The sequence below is a fragment of the Tympanuchus pallidicinctus genome, unplaced genomic scaffold (genome assembly GCF_026119805.1).
Source record: "Tympanuchus pallidicinctus isolate F22 unplaced genomic scaffold, pur_lepc_1.0 scaffold15, whole genome shotgun sequence".
NCBI lineage: Eukaryota > Metazoa > Chordata > Aves > Galliformes > Phasianidae > Tympanuchus > Tympanuchus pallidicinctus.
Window position 1 is genome coordinate 5859873 of NW_026294669.1, and position 23189 is coordinate 5883061.

The 23189-nt window shown below is 40.4% G+C and overlaps 1 protein-coding gene across 5 annotated transcripts in view; it reads right to left on the reverse strand.

The window, feature by feature from the left end:
* THSD7B (thrombospondin type 1 domain containing 7B) overlaps window positions 1-23189 on the reverse strand; it is a 293426-nt gene that overhangs the window by 148043 nt on the left and 122194 nt on the right. For all 5 annotated transcript variants that reach the window (XM_052674802.1, XM_052674807.1, XM_052674806.1 and 2 more), the window contains 2 exons: window positions 18866-19021; window positions 16973-17170 (listed from right to left, as the gene is read on the reverse strand). In XM_052674802.1, the coding sequence (XP_052530762.1) occupies window positions 16973-17170; window positions 18866-19021 (354 nt within the window). The remainder of the gene's footprint in view (window positions 1-16972; window positions 17171-18865; window positions 19022-23189) is intronic.

Here is a 23189-nt window from a genome sequence, read left to right on the forward strand (position 1 = left end):
CCAGGAGGAACGATGAAGATGGGGAGAAATCTAATCTTATAACAATGAAGGTCATCATGTAACATGGCCAATCATGATACGTGGCCAATGAAAACATGACAACTGACAAACGAGACAAATTCTGAAATTGGTTGACATAATACTGAGTGATATGGCAATACAAATCAGTGAAGTGGCAGCTCCTGCAACTAAATACATGATGAAGCGTGAAAGTTGACTCAAACTACAACTGTAATATAGGCACAACTTTCTTTTTCTTCCAAAAGGTCACTTCACACATTAGCTCCAGCTTCATTGATCAGCAGCTGAGATAACTGCTGCTCACACGCCTCAGAGTCATTGGGAAAAAATGACAAGCAGATGACTTTCTGCAAACCATGTCCTCATCACATTTCAGGTGATTGTTCAATCAAAGATAAGGCAAAAATGGGGAAAAAAAAAGCATGCAGAATAGAACGCTGAAACTGTAACCGAAATGACCACCTTTATATTCAGTACTGAGGGATCAAAAATGGTAGCTGTTATTAGTGCTGTAGTTACACAGCTAGAACTCAAAATTGCATTCGGTTTACCTGAAAACATGGCCCGATGCCTCCTGAGCCCAGAGGAGCAGATCTCCCATTCATGACCAGGCACTGAATGTCCAAACGACTGCACACTCAAACTGAAGTCAGGCTGCTGGAAACCTGCTCAGTTCCCACCATGTCTTACACAGGTTTCCAGGCCACCACAAAAGACTGAGCCTGATACTTCCATAACTAAAAGCCTTATCAAGGAGAATGAAATAAAAGTTCTCTGCTTGTGAGTCATCAGCACATTCTGCCAAGCCAACTACAAGAAAGAAATGCAAACAAATATATTGCTGACCTGGTGTAGGGAACCTGCTTTGGCAGGGGGGTTGGACTCGATGATCTTTGGAGGTCCCTTCCAACCCCTACAATTCTGTGATTCTGTGATATTGACCCTATAGAAATTTTTGGTCACAAAACCCAAACAGGCTGGAGGAAATGCATTGAAGGCCAGATCAAAACTCCAGCACAGAGATAAGGAAGCTGCCACACTGGAGGATTTCCCAGAGTTTTCTAGGACTTTCTGCAAGACGCCAAGCTCTCAGACTCAGCTGATGGCAGTCAGGTTCCTGAGCTACTCCACACCACAGCACACCCAGCTGGAGCAGGGCAAACTTCAGCTATGTGTGACATCCTCCAACAAGCACCAAAGCGGGGAGCAGGTCACCCAGGCAGCCAAAGCCACAGACTTTGCATTGTTAACATCACGAAGTAAACAAACAGCTGAAGGACAAGGAATAGAGCTCCCATGCCAATGTAACAATCAATGTTTTGTCAGAGGACAAAAAACTATTTCTAAATTTGGTCTTAACTACAGTTGGTCTGGAGAGAAATGCTTGCTTGTTAAAATAAAGGGGCAAGGTTGCTTTGAAAATAGGGAAGCAGAACAAGATTTTACTTGCTCTCAATCAATCGAAATGTATTCTTCTACAGATGGAAGAGAGTTTAAAGTCACCTCGCTGGCAATGTAACCTCCCAACATATTGAAAGCCAGCAGGAAGTGTTGAATTAATACATATATGCTAACACACTCTCCCACAGCCATGAATGTTTAATCTCATTTTTCACCGACACTGTACCCAATGGTTTGCTACATGGTTTCGAAGCCTTGAGACAAGGGAAGAACCTGAGGAAAGCTCCTGTAAAACAGGGAACCACAGGAAAGCAGACAGAGTAAAAAGTCTCTGGAGAAAGCTGGGAGCAGAGCAGTATCAGCACACCAGGCAAGGCAGTTTGTGTTAACATCTGGACAGGGATGGAGGGCAGAGGGAAGGGAGTCAGTGCGAGCACCAGGGAAGCCAGCTCTAACCTTTACTAATCGTGGGGCTGCATTTTGATGATGTCTGAATACTTCCCATCAATACAGAAAGGTATAATGTATACGGCTACTGTGTATCCAGAGAGGCAAACAAAATGAGTTTTCAGAGAGCATGTAATACTGGCTGAACACACAAGATAAGTTATTACGTACCAACCATTTGATGGAAAAAGGAACTTTTACACATTGCGCAGGGGGCTTGCCCGTATATCTTAATGCTCTAGACTGTGACAAATGATTGGATAACAACTCTTACTCCCCTTGTCATCATCCATCTTCTTAGGAGGCTTATTTCCTCAAATCCTGATGATGAACCTCTGTAGTCACTTATCTGAGCAGTGAAAATTTATTGCCTTTACTAGAAAATGAAATTCTCCTCTGAGAGAAATGGAATGGACACAAAAGGGCAAATTTCCACCCTGATGTACGCAGATGTATTTTCTCTCTCTTTATTAGGAACTATACACATTTATCCTATGTCACAATTTTGACCAAAGGGTATCTCCCGTGTTAATGAGAGTGGCTAATTTCCAATTAAAAAAAAAGAGTACAGATCGTAGAGATGCCCTAATGAGAAAAATGATGAGCCCCCATAGTAATCCTGCCTTGACTGCACATATTTAACAGGGCTGCCAAAGCAGTCTCCAAAATACTCACTAATTACATTGGACTGCCTCCAGCCCCTGTCACTGGCAGAGAACAGGAGAACTTTGCAAGGAGCAACCCACCAAGAGTTCAAAGATGATACGGTTATTTTGGGAAAGCATTGAAGGAATCAGAGCCGAGCTGTGCGAGCATGAACAGAGAATACTGTCAGATTCTGTGGATTTCGTGATCAGCTGCACAATAATGCTCCAGCATAGACAGGAGCAGACCAAAAACCAGTTAGATGCAGAAGCACAGAACAGCCAGCAACTTTGCAACACTCACTTCTGACTTAAACATTCGCTATGTTCAGCAGTTACTGGGACATGTAAAAGAGACTGAAGTATAAAAAGAATTCTCTCTTTGATTTTCAGTGAACTCAGCTGAAAGAGTGCATACATGTTCCCTTCAAGTGTGTGTTCAATGGCAAGAGTTTTACTCCCAAGTGAGACTGCTCCTAATTCAGAGAACACATGAATTAATACCAATGGATATAACTGAGGGATCCAAAAGTACATCAATGAAGAAAACCACAGTCCTACTTCTGCCCCATCAGCTGTGAGAACCAGCAAACCTGTGCAAGTCACAAGTGACTCAGAAGAAACAATACAAAGAAATGCCATTCAAGACTTCATATCAAGTTGCACAGTTAGCCATTAATTACCTTGGAGTTACAACATCCATTCCAGCTCCACAGTACAAAAAGGGCTGAACGAACTGCAGGTTCTGCCCCAACTGACACCATAAATATTGATCGCGGTGGCTGTTCCTCTTCATTAGCCACAAAGAGAGCAATGTTCCTCAAGGGAGAGGAAAAAGCAGATCCAATTTGAATCAAACTGCAGTACTAAAATGCAAACCTCATGGAATATTATTTTAATTATTGCTCTGTACTCATGCCAACTGCAGCCTATAAAAAAAACAGAGATGTTCCTGGACAGAAAGCCAAAACCTCAAGCTGCCAGGCAGGTACACCACGTGAAGCTATGTAACAATACCCAAGTGAGCACTGCAACTGTAACAGCAGTTTTCCAGCCCAGCACCTCACCCTGGGCTCATTAGCCCAGCAGAGAGTTGAGAACCACAGTTCATTAACCAGCCCCAACTCCGTGCTGCCACAGCTTCCCGAGATCCAAGCTGGTCATGGCAATGGAGAGGCCATACAGGCTTATTAGCTTATTCAGATCTACCTATGCAGTAGAGTACATAAATCCTAAACCATTTAACCTTCAAAATATATGTCTGGGAAGACTGCCAGCAAATATTTGAAAAGGATTACTGGAATTGTGTTAGTTGTCACAGAAAATGAAAATGTGGATTTCAATAGAAACTCTACGTAAGGGGGAGTTTCCCCCCCCAAATCTGTTAGTCTAGCTGCCACACTGAATGGAGGATTGTACAGCTAGATCAGACAATGCAGGGCAAGCTGAAATACTTTAAAAGCTACATTTTTATCTACTGAAATAAAACATTTTCCCTTTTAATTTTACTTTTTTTTTTTTTTTTCACTTTAATCAGAGTATAACCTCATTAAATGACAGTGTGCAAAAAGAACATATAAACTAGAAAGAAAAAATAAAAAACTTTCTGAATAAATTAATGTTTATTGCTTTTAGACTTTGATATTCTGGTCTTTTCTACTTAAACGCAGTTTAAATGTATTACTTGCCACGGCCTTTACGTTAAACCCAGAAAGTCTGCAATTTGTGATAAAATTCCTTATCTCTCTCTTTCTGAACCTACGCAAAGATCCAAGGTTAATTTGCAGATAATATTACTTCATGAAATAATTATCTTAGTCTATAGTAGTTAAAATAGCTAAATTTGAAAAAGAGATATGTAAAAATGAAGCTGTCACTACTGCTGGAAGGAGGCTGCCTCCCCCAGTAGGACCAAAGCCTGGCTCAGGGTACCACCAAGCGCTGTGCTTTCTCCTCACCCTGGCAGTAGATATAGACCTCTGCATCGGGATGAAGAATGGAATCTGGCCCTGCATGACCTCCTCTCCAAGCCTTCATACACCAATAGAGAGGTGACCTCCCCAGCAGGAGGCCTTAACACTCTACCAAAAGAGCTCTGTGACCAGACTGCAGATTTGGATGGCCCCAGTTCAGCAACTTGATGGTGAGCCATGGGCACCAGGAGCCTACAGCAACCCCACAGAGGTGCCTGCAGGGACAGCACAATGTGGCCACTGTCCTCTTACTGCACATCAGGGGCTCCAGCCCACATCATATCAGACCTGCTCTCCCAAATCCCAAAGGCAGCAGCAGCATTTTCCTTCCAGGAGGCTCAGAAGGCAACCAGAAGACCACGTGTGCTCCTCTTACAGGTTTCTGCCCATCCAAGGACTCACCTGCCTTTGCACAGCCTTCCCATCACCTCATTTGTTATCTCAGTTTATTTCTTCCTTCCAAATGAAAACTTAATCTGACAAAGATGCTTTCTATTTTTTCCTCTCCTTACTTCTTAGCCTTTTCCAAACTCAGCTCTGTCTCATTACGACTCTATTGCTCACTGAAGAATCACTTTCTTCAGCCATTCTTTTTCATCCTGCTAATTTTACCAAACACCCTCCTATTAAACTATACAAATATATTCATTCAGTAAATATCCCATTAACCAGGTCAGCATACAGTATTCACAACTTATTACGGAGCTACACCAAATCAGTCACAGAAGCAATTATGCAATTGTACGGCAGACAACTCACTTTAATCTTAATATGGGGCTGGAGATGTACATGCCACTGCTCATTCACACGACTCATTCATTTCCAAGCACTGTACACCATTTGTTTTACCGTCAGTTCTGCAGCACTGCTGTGTATCCTGATTTGTAAGCTTTGCCAAGTGCCAGCAAATACCAGCTCAGTGCTTCACCCTTTTACGTAAGCGATTTTGTTACTGAACCTAAGGGTGATTCTAAGCTTGCATCTCCCAGGGGAGAGGGGGTAAAAGCCAGGCTAGATATCACAATCAAGCCCTCAACAAGCATTTTTATCACAAAATAATATTAAAGAAATGAAGATGCTTCCAAGACTATTAAAATAAATGACTGCAGAGAAGAGGAATCATAGGTAAGATTATGGGATACCACAGTTCCCAGAGAGGAAGAAAGGGTTTTAAAATCACAGCCTTATTTGAAGGCATTCATTTTTTAAGTGCCCTGGGAAAACAGGTTGCCATATAATATTAACAAACAGGAATATGCTCCGACAACTACATGCAGTACCACAGACATTTTGAAGACCTAAATAAATAATGTATTAGAAAACTGAGCTTAGCCTGAATTAATACAGACTCCTATGATATAAACGAATGGCAGTGGGAGAATTACTTTCCTGGGATTTAAGTTCTATACAGAATTAAAAGTAAAGGCGTTAAGATACTTATTGATAGGCAAGAAACTGTTACCCTTAAATCTATGCATGCCCTGGGAGCACTCAGTTAAATTCACAGTCTCAGAGAGTTTGCAACACAGTTATACCAAACCAGTCAGCTTTATTTGTAAACAACACCAAGAGGAGCAAACTGCTCTCCTGGCTGCAGTCTCTTTTGGCACAGTACTGAGCACACAACAAAACAGTGCTGACTTTCCATCCAACTTGGGCAATCTGGTGAAATTGGGGAAAATTCTTGCTCTACTTAGTGGGAATTTTACATCTGGTAGGAAAACTGGAATTGGAACTTACTGACCCAGCACACACCTTGTTTGTCCTTGTTTCCGTTTCTGGGCTTGGTGATTGCTGGATCAGTTTGAAGGTTCATAAGGCAACATAAGTAGACATCTAACGACAAAGCACAGACTCAGCTCCCAGAAAGGAACCGTACAAATTCATGCTTACCAGCCCAAATCCCACATCTCAGTTTGAATTCTATGTGGGGGGAGGAGAAGGAAAGAAAAGGGGGAAAGAAAAGGATCTGCTTCATGAATGATGTTGTATTAAAAGCATTCAATATGGGAGGAACAGGCTTCAAAACTGGAAAACGCTCTTCTTGTCAGCTGCCTAAAGATAAAACCCTAACTGCTTGTTTACTTGAAAAGGAGCTATGAAAAACCTTTTCCTGTTACTTGTCTAATTCTTCCAAACAAAAGCAGTTCCCAGTATGAGACAACTGCAGACATGTTTCGTACAGGCAGAAAACAAGAAGAACACTGCACAATGGAATTCTAAATTGTTCTCAATCTCCTCAAAGATTGAATCTCCCCCAATTCACTAACTCACATTCACTCCAGCACTTCACAAAAGCTCCCTTTTCTTAAATATGAGATTCAATTCACAGATAAACAAGAGTGATAATGCAATCTATACTTAAAATAATAACCTGGCAACCAAGTTTTGGCAGAATTAGGAGTTCTCCCTTTCTCTGGCCTATCTTAGTCTATTACTTCTTATTATTTCAGAGCTCCGTCCTGCAGTCAAGGCCCACTGATCTCTTCTGTTTCTAAACAAACCAGGATCTGTGTGAGAAGTGCTGAAATTCAGTGGGAATTTGACCCAGAAAAAAAAAAAAACAGTAGAGAGCATTTAGGAGCTGTACCCTGTGGCCATTTTCCCCACTCTGCAATTTCTTACCATTTCAGCACATCCTTTTCTTTTCATTACTACCAATGGACTAATCACAAATTGCTGCTTAATGAAGAGTCCTGGCATTACAATATTTAATTAGAATTAAGAGGAAGATTTACCTTAATAAAATGACAGACCAACATGCAGCAGAGCCAATCTCTGCAGTGCAGCACCAGCCTAAAATTTCCACATCCTGAATTCCTAATTAAAGTTTGTTCTAACTTTGTATTTTAAGGGAGGAGCCTTCCCCTCTGCTATCCATTAACCTCAAAACAAGGAATTAAATTTGTTTTTCATCAACTCTCCTCCATAAACAGAAAGAAACTTTAAGAAAGGGCAACGCTAATTTTCACTCGAGTGCTGTATGAAGGCAGCTCAAATCATTTCTGCACCACACAGCACCAAAGCAGTTTCAGCTACAGAAAAAACCTTCTGTAGGGCCACCCAGCAGGAAAGGATTAAATTACACAAAGGGCACTTCGTTCTCCTCCACAAAAAGGTCTGTGGTCAGAGATCAATGTGAGAAGCTGTCTATTTAAGCTGTACTCAAATTATTTCCTTTCACAAGCACTGCAAGCAGCTTGCTGCTGATCCCCATGGCAGGGCACACCACCAGATCCTGGGCTGCCTTTCCACTGCCATGGGCTGCATGGTAGCTTGGATTCCATCCTACCAGTCCTCACATACACAATGCAATAAAACACCAGCAACTTCTTTACCCCAATGACCTTTTGCTTAATTTAAATACATTACACTGTTTGTAGTATTTCCCTAGGGAAAGAAGGTCCCAGCTAGAATAATTTTGAACTGAGAATTGGACAATTCTCTGCTACTGAGAAAAAGAAAATAGTATCAACTACATTAAAAACAGTCCTCTTTGTGTTAGTCTTGCTTCCTAAGAAAATCACAATATGCTATCATGCTCTTTTTGAAACCAGTCACGGATGTAAACAGAATTTGATGCGAGGTTGGTCCCTTAAAGGTTTACATGTCTACTTGAACTAGCAGCAGCCTGATGGAAAAAGGTCACAAATTATTTGCCATCACCGAGGGAAAGTTATCCAGCCTGCTTTCTTTGCTGGCCAGACACAGGCTGGTCAAAGCCCAGCACTCAGAGCTTGGTATGCATCCAGCATCTGGCCTGCACCATGGGATGGATGGGCAGAGAGGAGCAGAGCTGTGGGGCAGGAGGCTGAGCACATGCGGGCAAAGACCGCATCATCACCAAGGGAGGATAAAAGCTGCAAGTACAGAGAACAGGAATCCCTCCTGGCTCACTCTTATATCTTTTAAAAAGGTATTTTGATAACACTTCTGCAAATGATCTCTTTTCAACATGAAGGGATCAGAACAGCTGCTTAAATAAAAAGGTTCATGTCTGCACAACCTGTGCTGGGTTTTCTCACTATTTAGCTGCAGGATCCTTCAGAAAAATGGTGTGAATGGTGTCATATACACATGCTGTAATATCTGGTTAAAAAGAGAAATGGCTTAAGGACAGTGTAAATGCAAGAAGCTTTGAATTCATGTATCTCAAGGGACTATTACAGACAGAAAACTAAAGCTCCAGGAAGTTTTGTGGTTTGCCCCATGTCACAACTATGCAAAGAGGCTCAGAAAGCAGCACATCAAAACCAGGCAAAAAGGTAACTCACGAGCATCATGAAAAGCCACCAGTTATTTTCAGAGGACACATTTCTAGGTATCAAAATGAACAGAGGTGTGAACTAGAGCACAAAATGCCTTAGCAACTCTGCTTGGGATGAGAAGCATAAAAAGATGTCAGAAAGCATCCCCATTTATGTTCCTCAAAATTGTGAGCTTTGTGCTCTGTGTATAAGGGACATAACACAGGTGTTAGCAGTGACGTACAAGAAGTGAGGAAAATACATATGTTAAATGCTTCTCTCCTTGCTAAAATGGCAGTGAAATCATTAGAAACTCATTAGGAGCCTGTTTAGTCCACAGATTGAGAATTTTTACGGATGAGATTCACCCTCACTCTCAAACTCCCCACCCATTCCTCCTGGTAACTTCACTCCCTGCTGGGTCACAGATCCAGAATCCATGAATACATGCGCAGTTATAAAATATGATACAGGACCCCTATTTCAGTCCATTTCACTCTTTAAATAAATAGTTCATTTTAGTTAAATTTGTTCTAATATAGATTAATTTAAAAATTAATCCTTCCATGGATCTTCTTCAATCCTCTCACAGCAGTGTTACAGACTGCAGGTCACTCACACACACCATGCTCTTTAGGTAACCTTTATCACAAACTCAGATCAACTTATGTCAGCCTCATTCCATAACATTTAACACACTAAAGGGCAATAAAAATCTTGCAGTAATGAGTAATGTTTATGTTTTTCTTAATGTTACCATTTCCATTTCTGAAACAGCGACCTTAAACCTTTGTTCCACATCTACAGGTTTTAGAAGCTCAAGTTCATTAAACAACAACAAAAAAAGCAGCACCTGCTGCTCCCACTCACAAATTCAAGCAGGAAATCCATCTCCTCTCTCCTGCAACAGCCATAGGGAAGAAATGGCCATTTTAACACCCTTCTGAAGTCTTGAAAAACATCTTTTGGACACAGTATGTATGAAAAAAGAGCAGCAGATACTGAAAAGAATAGTATTTATGCGTAGAAATTCAGCTGAGGGCACTCTGCACCACACCACAAGCTCACATTTACCTTAGCTGACATTGAGAAACTATTTTCACAGGTAGCTGTAATTCTTTATATTGACAAGCACAGGGAGGATGAAAGCTGTCCATATCCCTAATCAACTCGACTGGTATCTGTGTTTGCCAACTCTATGCAGCTGAAATCGCCACTGGATACTGATTATAGCTGCCTTCTGGGTGATTGACACAAATCATGCTGCCAGGATTTGCAAGGCACAGCCGCACTTCAGTTGGAAATCGTGCAACATATGTGCATTTAAGGGCAAAGGAAATTAATCAAAGTATATCTGAGTTTATCCTCTAGATTTAAGACCATCGCCTAAACCCCCAGCTTTCCACCATTAAATATTATACCCTGTATTTTAGCACGTGCCTGACTCTCACACACAGATATCTATGCAAATACAGCTACTGCAAGAATTGCATATGCAGACTTCCGAGTTTCTATCTTCCTTGGCTTGTGAGCCATACATTTGCTATGATCTTGAGTGAATTTTAAAAGTCCTGGTGTGACTAAGCAAAGAAAGTTCTTACTTTTCAGCAACTTTCCCTAAAATTAACCTAAAAATGATCTTCTGTTTCTTTTGCAGATATCACCTTGAGTAGAGGTTGCAAAGGCAGTAAATTCACTGGAATCCATGAAGGTGTCTGTCCTCAAATTGTTGATGCACCTTTCCTAGGTCAGTTCACAATCTGAATTTTGTCTTTTTAAATGTTTTCAGTAGGAGATGTCAGATATTTGGCAATGACTCAGCTGCAGCACGGTAAGATTTAAAGAGGTAACTGTATCTGTTCCACCAGACTCATAAACCAGCCTGCCCCAAAGAGCACATCAATCTTAATCACTACCAAAAAAACCACCAAGTTTCAAATCTATTGAACAAGCCACACATCATTCAAGGAGACTTCTGAAACACTCCTGACACTCATCAGCCTTACTGCTGCACTGTAATATGTTCCTTCACTATGGTTTGCAACATGAGAAGCATAGATCCTATTTAACTGCCACGAGGATTTGCGTTTCTACCTGCCAGAAAATTACTGTTTGGGGATCAGCAGCTCCAATGATTGGGTTTGGCGGGGTATGCTCACAACCAAAGATGAACTTGTGCATGAGTCTTAACCCTATACAGGACCACTCAAAATCCAAACCCTACATCTAAGAGCACTATCCGGATGCTCCCAGCAGCTCGGGGCCATGCCCACTGCCCTAGGCAGCTGTTCCAATGCTCAGCACCCTCCAGGGCAGAACCTTCCCCTTCCCCCATCTGGCCCTCCCCCCATAAAGCTCCATGCCATTCCATTGGGCCCTGTGACTGTCACCAGAGAGATCAGCACACTACAGTCCATAAAGCACATGCACTACTCAGACCTTACTCTGCAAGTTCTGTCATGCTGAAACTGACAACACACAGACTTGAGCAAAGCAGTATATAGTTCCGTTTTTCTGAATCTAAGAAACCAAGACAAAATAGTCCCTAACCCATAGATTGAGCTACATAACATTCAGCTGTACATCGTTCACTCATTTACTCCCTAAAAGTACACTCTCCATGTGCTCCAGCTACAAGTCAAAGCCTTCCCAAGTCTGCCTGGTGCACAGACACATCTGGGAAAAGGCATCACAAAAGAAAAGATGATTTTCCCTCCTCCATGTATTAAGCTCAGATTAAAGACAGGTTAAAAGTTAAAGACTTGGATTTCTGAAATTCATGTTAAGTCAGAGCTTTTCAGACAGCTTCATGAGCTGAACCAGGAATGAAGTGAGACACCTCCTGTCCCAGCAGTGCCTTCCTTCTGAAGGCTGCAAGCCATACTCTTGTGGATGTGCCAGCTGATGCTGTGTGACAGCACGTGCCAAGCAGCACACACGTTGTAAGCTATCTCCTTGGACAACAACTCCTGGGGAACAAAGGATGTGACACAGTCTAACTGGAAGTATAAGCTGACTGAACCCGACAATATTAACGTTCTACCCCCGAGGAGTCTCCAAGCTTCCTTAGGTGCAATGCTTCACTGGCAGGCTGTGGCAGAACATAATACTGGACCTTAAAATAACACTGCTTTGATTACCTTACTTCCCTTTACTCTTTGCTTGAATTCCAACAGGATTTCAGTGTCTGCTCTGTCAATAGAGCTGTGTGAATAATGGATTTCTGTTTGGGCAATGAACCAAAAAAAAAAAAAAAAAAAAAAAAGGAAGAAGGAAGAAAAAACCTCTGTTTTATGTAGTCTGAAAAGGAGGATTTACGAAAAAGTAATTTCAAGATAAAGCAAAATGTTTACTCTGAAAGGAATATTCTGCTTTTATATTATTCTCATTTTCAAATATTTTGATTTTATTATTTTGTTTCAGACTAGGCCTATTTCATCATAAAAAAGCAAACACTAAACACTTTATTCAAAAGAGAGTTGAAGGAAAATATTCTGACTCTCTGAAAAACTGCTTTCCAGTTTTACAGGTAAAAACTCTTCAAGTTTGGGAACAGATGCATTTCACCTCAACGTGCACTTTTTTCAGTGAACTTTAATTAAGTTTGAGAAATAAAAATATCTATTCCCACCTCAACAAGTGCCACATTCTAGATAGTGACTCTCCAGAATCAAAGAGACCACCTTGCTAAATAACAAGACAAACTCTGACTTCTGGCAATACTGCCAGTACAGCAGTAGAAGCTGTATGAAGGTCTTCTGCTTAAAAGCTCAAGCAGCAGCAGGTCTGAAAGCCTGGTGAGAATGTTAATTCTGGGGACTTCTTCCATCCATTAGCTATTAGCCATCTCACCTGACTTACTCAAGCACCTCACCACCAAGCCAGCTACGTGTTGGACTGGCCTGAGAAGGGTGCAGAAATGTCCCGTGCCTGGGAGCATCTAGGAGAGACAGAAGAAGGTGGGTTTGTGATGGCCCTGGAACTTCCATTTGGGTGCCACTTAAATTTGCCTGCAACTTTAATTCCTGAAAACAAAGTAAGCCAGATGCCCAAGCTGAGAGCATTGAAAGGAATGGCAATGCTCAGCAGTTCTGAAGAGCTTAATCCTTCCTTCTAATCTAAATTAAATTTCCTTGATTAGATTTATTAGCTAGGAGTAGAACATCCTTAATCAAGTAAAATGAGACTACCTTTGTGTTAAACTTTGTTGATGATCTGCTAATTGAAACAATGAATGCTTTACATATAAACTATTTCATATTTTCTGTTATTTAGACATGAGGTTGTTCATTGTTACAGAGATAGTAAGTTGTCATGAATTGTTCTTCTGGTAGTTATCAGAACACAAATATGAAAATTAATAAATGTTGACATGGGAATTACAACCAAATAGATTCTGAATAATAAGACCTTACAGTTCATTCAACAGCACTGCTAATAGTTGAGATTTGGCTTCCAGTACTGTGAGAAACATTTTTTAAATGCTTGAAAAATGAATTATTAATTTTCATGAGACACAGCTGTTATTTCATGAAATCACTGCAATTCCTTTCACACATGTTCGCAGTGCATTCAGATCATGCTCCTCACCAGAATCGCTCTTCTATATGCAAGCTACAAAGTGCAATTCTTAGTTTGATTCAGCATCTGTCTCGTTTCAAGCTATTTACTTATTTACTATTTATTAATATTGTGATACAGACATGGAAAACAATTCCTGTATCAGACTGGGCCCAACCACACTGATATGTTAATCCCAGTTGTCTGCCTGTGCATCTAAACCAAAAGATTGGGAAACTGTGAAGGTATGCCAGCTCCTATCTGAGCTGAACTTACACCTGCTGACCCTGGACCAAGTCCTGCTGTCTATATTATCGTCAGTCTTTCACACTGCTACAACCTCAGATTCCCTCTGCCTTACTTTACTTGATATGTATGCAGCTACTGCAGAGAAATAAGGAGCAGAACGTACAAAAAATTATTTCAGTCATTGTCTTCACAAAATGAAACAATATATTTTGGCTGCTGTTCAACTGCATTATAAAATTAGATAGTTTGACCATGATCATGGTTTTGTATCCACTGAGCAACAACATTTAAAGGGAGCAATTGAACTGGAAAGATTTCATGTTTTTTTCATCTAGTCAATGCACAGTAATGTTTGTCAGTTCTAATCATGACTGCCCAAATGCAAATGTCAAATACTTGCAACACTCTGATCAAGAATACATTACAAACAGGAGATTATTCAATTCCTTGTTGATCAAATTAAAATAACTCTGAGAAAAATCACTAACCATTCTTGGGTTGTTTGTAAATACAAAGAAAATTCTTAAATACATTCTGTATGGTACTGATCTAACTTTCAGTTCCATCATCCATACTGTATTATTCTTTTGGCTGTGCTAAGTTCCTCAAAGCATCCAGTGTCCATCACTGACTAAACTCATGGAGGCCCTTGCACTGTGCACTCCCCACACACTCGGGTGATCAGAAATGGGACAGATAAGGGCCAGTGCTCTGTTCACTTGTATCTTCAGCAACATACAACAGAGATAAGACACAGTTCCAAGCCCTGCTGTGCTGGAGGTAAGTTTAGGGCAAGCAACAAAGTCCTGTGCTATGGGAGATAGGAATAAAAAACGTGCAGTTCCCTCCCACTGCAAGCAAGGTAATTAAAGCTCATTTTTGGCAAGGGAAGAATCGGTCTCATCATGAAAAATGCCTCATGCTGAGGGGAGCAGCATGCAACAACACAGCATCACACCACAGAGCACAGGCTCGTAAAGGATGTGGGTTCACAGCCACGCTGAGAAAGGTGGGAGAGGAGGAGATGGGCAAGGGTAGGAAACCATGATGCCAAGCTGCTCTGTGGTAGGGCTGACAGAAGTGGGGCTGACTCATTTACTGCTTTCAACATCTAAAGCAGAGTTGAACTAACACTCTGCAACAAGAGTAAGAGAGCACCACGCCAAGAAGTCTGGCATATATATGAAAAGGAAGACATCTTGCAGGGAGGGATACAAAGAAGAACCTAAGTACCTTAATCAACATACTGCAGGCTATCATTAACTTTGTTGTTAAGATGAGATACATTTGATTTTGCCATTTAAAGGGGTCCAAGAAGTGTTGTGCGTTTTTTTAATCTCTTTAGGCATACAGTGGGAATACTGAGCGGCCATATTAGGCACGGCTGACAGTGGATAAATGGATGAATTTTTGGATACAGCACTGAATTCTACAAAAGCTACTTAAATAAATGAAAATATCAACACACAAAGCAGCTACACTAAATGCTTTCAGCAGGGCAGTTACTTGCATTGAATTGAGACTTCTATATAAATGCTAAACATGAATACAGGTCTTAAGCTATTTTATCCATAACTGATTTGTCTCAGCTTCACATTTCCTCCTGTTGGCTTTCCACTACCAATTAGTCAGCTGTTCCAGGCAGAACACTTTATGCAGTTCTGCTGCTTATTCCAGCTTTCATCCAAGAAAATATACCATGCATTGCAGTGGGAATCTTGCTAGGAGAACACTACAGAAGGAACAAAGGTTACAAAGAAAGCAATTAATATTACTGGAGTACAGAAGAAGAAGCAAGTTGACTTTTTTCAACCTTGACTTCAAGGACTCTGCCAGTCCTATCCCACTAGATAAAAAAATTCAGAAAAGCTTATAAAGTATTGTTAACCAATGCTTCTAGTCTGTCTTGTGAAGCCGTCTCAGTTAGAACAGCCGATGATCACATACAGTGACAATGCCCCAGCATTGCTTTTTGGGAACTAGAACATGCAGAGAGTAATAGAAATGAAATACATAGTTACAATATGATTTTGAGCAATTAAATGATGAAGAGACTCTTCAAAGGCATGGCTTCTTAAAGATTATAGCCATAGAGAACAGTTTGATCAGAGACAGAGCATCCGCCACATTACATTGTATGCTTACAAGCCTCACCTTGGGGCACAGAAATGGATGTTGGCACAGTTTTAACATGGTGCTCTTCAGCAACACAGGGCTCCATCTGCACACATCACATTACAACTGGACTTACACAGTCAGAATCACACCATCTGAAGAGACCACTCAGTTCAGAGACAGATCTCTTCTCTCTAGTGTATTCTGCCTATATATATATATAGTTCAAGATTTTTTCCCCATTTCCACAAAGCTGGGAGAAAACCACATATTCTTGATGTATTTCAGAAGAACCTTTACTCGAGGTGGACAAAAGCGACAATTTAATTCCGTCAGATTCCTGTGCCTCATAAATGACACATTATTTTTAACCACTTGTCAATCAAACTCTCATGTTATCAACTTGAAATTGTTTTCTGTGGTCAGCCTGAGTACCATACAAAAAAGATATCCTCCATCTCAGATATAAACTTAGGCTCTAAAATCCCACAATTTTGCTACTTTTGAGATGTGAGTAGAGTCTCACGGTGATTACGGACTGCAAAATTGTGCTTCATGTAACTGAATCTAAAGATCAGACAACACTGACCTTATCAAGAAATGAAACTTTTGGCTCGAGTTCAAACCATGTATGAGAAATCAGCTCTTGCTGGTTTGTTTGTAAACGTCGTATAAAAATGTACTCATTCATTATTAACAACTTGTAAACTGAAGGTTCTGCAGGTCTCAAACTGCTATCAAGTAGGTAAAGTATTACTCCCATCACTTCATCTAGATAATAGGCAATTCTTGTATTAATTCTGACAGCACAACTGAGCATTCCTTCACACAGTGGTAAGTGGGTTGTTATGAGAAGACAAACATTCAAATTGCAGGCTAAAAACCGAGGCTAGAAGCAGTGCAAAGGGATTCATTGTCTTTATGTCTACAGTGCTGCTGGCCTCAGTGACAGTCCTATTCCTCTACAAGATGGGCTTAAAAAGGGATATGAAGTAGAACCAAGCCACTGGTATCACACTGTTGTCACAATATGGCCTGTGGATGAGGTACAGCATATGCCATAGAGACAATACATAACCTGTACTGGTGAGCCTCTCATTTCAAATAAAATAGACTGGAAAGCTCACAGCAAAATCCCATGCAATATTAGCCTTATGCTCTGATGATTAGCACAGTCAACTCAAAAAGCTGAGGTTTCATAAAATTTTGGTAAGAAAAAGCTGTAAGAAGTAAGAAGCTGTTGTAAATGATTGTGATTGCTCTTCAGAAGAAAACCAGTTAAAAGGGAGGTTTTTAAAACTATACCATTACCTACCTTTCTTGTTCTTGCATACAGTTTTCAGGATGTGTTTTCCAGGTCCACATTTTCCATGGTCAGCAACACATATTCCTTCTGAAACGATCCACTCATAGCACATTGGGTCTTCACAAGGAATAGATTCAACTAAATGTGGACAACCTGCCAGGGTGCCGACAGGATCCACAAGCACATGCCTTTGCCTCATTCTAAAGCCTGGAAAAGAAGAACTGAATTAACTGGACAACTACAAAAAAATATTTATACCAATAAAGTACCAAGAGGACCTCAAAGGGCATGTGGAAGTGAAGGACATAAGGAACCAAGAGAAACCCATTTGCAGCTACTGAATTGACTGGAATGGTAAGTGGCTGTATTGCTCACAGCCCAGACACGCAAAATCTAACAGTGCGTCAAGAATTCAAACAACTCAAGTTTTTAAAATTTCTTTTTTTCCTTTTCATTAACATTGGTTAGAAAGACACATGTCCAAAACCAATAATTAACTTCTGAGGCACATATGAACATTACAGTAACACTGAGATAAAAGAGAGAAATACTAAGAAAATGAAGATACAAAGAGCAATTATAGCTGCCTGAGAATCCACTACTGACAAGACTTGTTTCAAGGCACAGCAGAGTAGTTTACTAAGAAATTAGTATTCTGCCTTATGAAGGTGTAAGGATTTCTGATTCATAATGCATATCAGACCTCTCTGAAATGTTATCCTATTAAATTGGTAGATTCAAATGTAAAGTGGACAAAAAAGGTTACAAAAATAATGAAAGAATTGATTACATAATCTATCTCCTTCTGAATAAAATCACAAGTCAGACAGTGATATAAGATGCAGAACTAGTATGTGACTACCTTTCAGCCTTTCAGCATGTTTTGTTATGTAAATGACACAGAACAGTAAGAAATGCAGAAGAAAAATGTGGTGGTCTTTCCTACAACAGTGTCCAGATATGGGGTAAAGGTATAGTATTAGAGGAGGCCACAATACTACACAAGTATTGGCCACGAAACAGAAAACGAAAAAAAAAACTCCACAGAATACAACAGACTGAACTTCCACCATCCTCACATCAGGGAGAAAAAAAAAAAAAACACCATTGAAAGCTATTTAAAAATTGAATGATTTAGCAAACCTTTATGTTTAAAAATAAAACTTTAATCCTTTTTCATTTGCAAAATTCCACAGAGCTCCAATCACTTCAGAAATTTCTGTTGGTTTCAGAAAAGCGTAACTTCCAAGTAATAATACTTTTTCCCTGACCTGAACTTCAATAGCAATCTTTCCAGCTTATTTTACAAAGGACAGAATGGCTCACCAACGAATCTCAAAGGGCTGCAGCATCCAGCATGAATTCTTGAAAATTAAGATTTAGAGAACATTGAACAGTTTTCAGATACTCGCCTTGCAGGAATTTAAACCAAACCCAGAATCATCTTTCAGCTCAGCCTGAACTCTACGTGGCAGTGCTGTGGGATACACCTCAGACCAGAGTCATTTCAGCTTCACCCAAGTCTTTCACTTCAGCCAAGGCAGACGGCAGGACTTCAGGAGACTGGAGAGGTGAGGGACACCCTCACACTCTGGAGGTTTGCAAGTTGCCATCCCAAGAAATCCTCCCTTTCTACAAGTTCCATGGAGGATAAAAGGATTTGAATAAGGCTGAAAACCTTATCCCTTTTCTTCTTTCAAGAATAACTGCAAAAAGCTTTTAAAGGTCATATTGCACTTCTGTGTGCACATCTAAGAGCTGTATCCTACGTTAATTTAAAAAGACATACATTAAATTCCCAGTGCAGAATTGGACAGCGCTGCTTTTGCAATCTCATCATAATATTCCATTACCCGCTTTAGATCCTGCACAGCTACAAGAAACATGCAAATAAGCCACTACCTCTTCTTCCCTGGCGGTCCCGGCAGTCTTCGGGAAGGCAGGGCCCCCACGCCAGCCAGGCAGACACTGTGCACTCCAAGGGACAGGGCAGGTCACACAGCTGGGAGGCAGAGGGAGCAGGGCCCAGGCAGAACTTCCCATCAACTGGTCTGCTAACTAGAAGGAAACAAAAGAGGGAAAACACAGGACAGTTATTTTGCCCTGACTAACGTGCGGAGCTCTGGAGATAAGTGCTGGCACAAAGACACACCATAATCCACTGCTTTTTGAGGGTCTTATCTCCTAGATCAAAAAGTTAATCTTCTGTTCAGCAGGACACTTAGTTTTATCTAAATCATTCATATTCAGCAGCCCAATTTTTGACTGTGTTTAAGGGGAAACGGGTGATAAATTCTGTGCTGATTTTCTACAGTGTCAAAGCAACAGACTGGAACCTATTCCCCTGCATTTATACATGAGGAGACCTCTTCATACAGAAGAGAAAGATGCATGAGAACAGAATCCAAAAAGCTCACACAGTAATTGGGAATCAGGAAAAGGCAGGTGAGGGGAAGCCTGAGCACAGGGGGACTGTGCCATGTCCATGCAGGATCCAGACCTTCCTTTTTGCTTCACTTACATTCAAACAAGCTATCTGATCCTTTCACACACGTGCAGAAAGACTTTCTCATTTGGAAGGAGAGATGTTTATTTAATTGCCTCGAGCCAGGGAAGACATGGATGAACTGTGCAGATCTCCAAACTTCTTCATTCCAGAAATGAAACAATCCCCAGCTCTGCCACACGTTGGTTTTGTTGATACTGGCAATAAATTTGGAAAGCTGACTCCCTTGCATTCTCATTTATCATAAGAGATTTCTACTTTCAATTAACGTCTCTTGCCTTTTTATTCGGGACAGGGAGGTAGAAGGAAATGAAAGGAGCTGACTTAAATCTATCTTCTGAGTCATTATATGATACTGCATTTTAATTACATGATGGGCTGAATTTGGCTGTCTCTTTAGATAAATCAGTATCAAAGCAGTCTTTCAAAAGGCACAGGCTTGTTTGAGTTTACTCTGCCATGATATGACCAAGCCTTCATTAATTTTTATAGCTACTGAGCTTGCTTTATCCCCATTTTTATTTTTAACATCTATTTTTCTTTGCTTCCATGAGTGGAACTGACTTGAAAAGAATTTATAAAAACATGTCCAATATATGAGCAATCTTTTCTTTTTTCTGATATTATACCATTTTCTATGAAATGATTCATTTGAAGAAAAACCCTTTTTTTCCTCTCAAACTCATGACTTTGCTGCCCAAAATCCTGATAAATGTTGACTTATGAGCCTAGAAGCTGAGACTTAAGACCAATAACAGCACTTATGATTCCAACTCACCAGAGTAACAGGACTAAACAAAAGCTGTAATTTAATTCTAACCTGAAAGATCACATGTTAGCAAAAAGACCACTTTCTGAATGATTTTTGAGACACTATACAGCCTTTCACATATTCATTTAGAGATTGCAACACGGTGGCATAAATCCAATTCACCTGAACGCTAACATAAGCACACCTTCCTAAAGACCATGCAAGTGAAGTGACAGACAGAATGAGATAAATACCAGAGTTCTAAGGATAAGAGTATGTATTTTGCAGAGAAGTCTCATGCTTGGCTTAACCTGCCTTTCAGCATTAAACTTTGCAAACCTGTATCATTTTTTGAAAGTTCAGTTGAATAAATGAAAGGAAATAGATTTGAGTGCATATGGTCAACACAAAAAATAAAGTACATTTCTGCTCTTCATTAACTCAAGGTATTGTTAGCAAAGGTTCTTTTCTCCCCACTGATTTTTACATTGTCATACAGAAGCACTGTACCTATTGAAATGTGGAATACTTGACCATATAGGTCGGTTCTCCTTCCTTGAAAACTCACCAATCGTGCCAAAGGTATTTTGAAGTTAGTTTGAATAGACGAAAAACAAGAAAACTCAAAGACAAAAAGCTGAAGTGTCAGGTTATTATTGGTACATCAAGGGTGAAACTGAGCATACTGGATACACCAGATCAATGGAAGGCTCCAGTACATGGAAAAGGCCTATAAGAAAGATGGGGAAGGACTTTTTGTAAGGGTGTGTAGTGACAGGACAAGGGAGAATGTTTTTAAACTGGAAGAGGGTAGATTTAGACTAGATGACGGGAAGAAATTCTTCACTGTGAGGGTGGTGAGACACTGGAACAGGTTGCCCAGTGGATGCCCCCTCCCTGGAAGCACTCAAGGCCAGGCTGGATGGGGCTGTGAGCAACCTGGCCTAGAGGGAGATGCCCCTGCGTGTAGCAAGGGGTTGGAAGTAGATGGTCTTAAGGGACCTTTCCTACCCAAAGCATTCTATGATTCTATCTCGGAGGAAATGTGTGCTGTCCCCTACTTGCCAACCAGCATCCCACTCCTCCTCCCTCAGACTGATGCTCTATCTGATTCCAGCACTGGGTGTTCTTTTCCCCTTATGTCTCCCAGGACCAATGTCCTACTCATTCCTAGAACAAAACTGTTTTCTCACTTCCCTAAACAATTCTAAATATTCTATAAAATGTAGATCAGAAAATACACAGACTGTTCTAAACAAATATCCATATGTATTCAAGTGCTATGCCAGTTTATTTTCACTGCACCGACTACAATCATTCAGTGAAACTCATTTCTGAAGCCAAGATCAAACCCAAACAAGCTGCATTAAGAAATGCATATACAGCATCATCCGTTTTGAAAAACAGGAAGGAACAAAGACCCACTATTCCCAGCAAGAGAGCCAGAGCAACTGGACAGACCAGTGGGGCTCCATAAAAGAGTTTCATCACTTTGTCAGCCACTTGATTGACAACTCCTATTTCCATCAGTTGATTTCAGTCAGTTTTATTTAAAAGCCTGATATGATTTTTGTCTGAGCGTCTGCTGAAATTGACTTGCTTTTAGTCTTGTAATGACGCATTCACTTTCTAACACAAAACTGCAGCCAGAAGGAAATGTGGCAAGATTTTAAGCACAGAGGAAGAAACAGCACAGAGGAGGGCTGCTTTCACACCCCAATTTGGACAGGTCTGCCATGTCTAAGCATAATCTCTCATCCACCCTCATGCTGCGTGGCAATGGAGCACAAAGTAAGAAATCCCAGTGATGCTGTCATATCTTCACAAACACTTGTCTCAGCTCTAAGATTAACTGATTCTCCTCAATTTTGCAGTTTTTTTCTATTGGCTTGGCCAGGCAATACTGCTCTGTCCATTCTTTGAGCCATTTGAGATGTAGCCATCTCACACCTCAACATCTCTTTGAACATTTTTTTGTTTCTTTTTCCTCAATTCTCAATTTGATTTAGCTCTTTATAGTAATACATGAATCATATACAGTTCTTAAAAAGTAATATTCACCATCCAAAGGATCTTCAACAATGCTGTTTCTTCATACTCTAATAAACATCCTTTTCTCAAGGAACCAAAAGGTGCTTTTTTCTATGAACCTTTTAAATGCCAAAATTCTCACACAGAGCAGCCTCCAAATAGGTGCAGAGAGCCTGGTCTGGAAAAAAAAAAAACCCTGAGTTTATGCCTATGATGAATGAACACAGCTGCTAGGCTTGTCTTTAAATACCAGACTGCCTTGTGATTGTGCTCAATAATTGGTTTGGTAATGGCATTTTCCTACACTGAAAAACTGTGTTTTTGGAGTTTGTTTCGTTTTTGTTTTTTTTTTAATGTAATTATTTTCCTTGGAAACCCATTAGTCAATTTTTTGAGGATAAGGGGAAAGGCTGATGTCAGGTGGGGAGGAGCAGGAGGGAGAGGCAATATCTCATTCAAGTAGCAGCTTACCTGTTACGCTTGTTTGTACATTTCAAAATCCTGTGTTCTTCTCAATCTATAGAATAAACTTGAAAAAGCAATCAAGTACTAATCTGGAAGCCTCTGAAACATTGCACATTTCTCTAGCTGTTATATTGAATCTATCCTTTATAAATGCGACTACGGCTGTTCCCAGCACTGGCGTCTGCCTCAAGTTTGAGTTTTACTATTTGCTGTTATTTTCAGGTTATTGCTACCAGCAGGAGATAATAAATTGGTTTCTAAAGTATCTTGTTTCCCTATATATTTTTACCGAGGTAGTAATTTTGGGGAAGTGTGGAAGAGGGAATCAGCTCTGATACTACTTATATAATGCAATTTTAAGCCAATAAATAAATTATCTCTGAATACAGTCATATGGGCACATATTTGCAGGCATACATACCAATAGTACATCAAGCACAATGATGGCCAGTCAGAAAGAGAAATGTATAGGA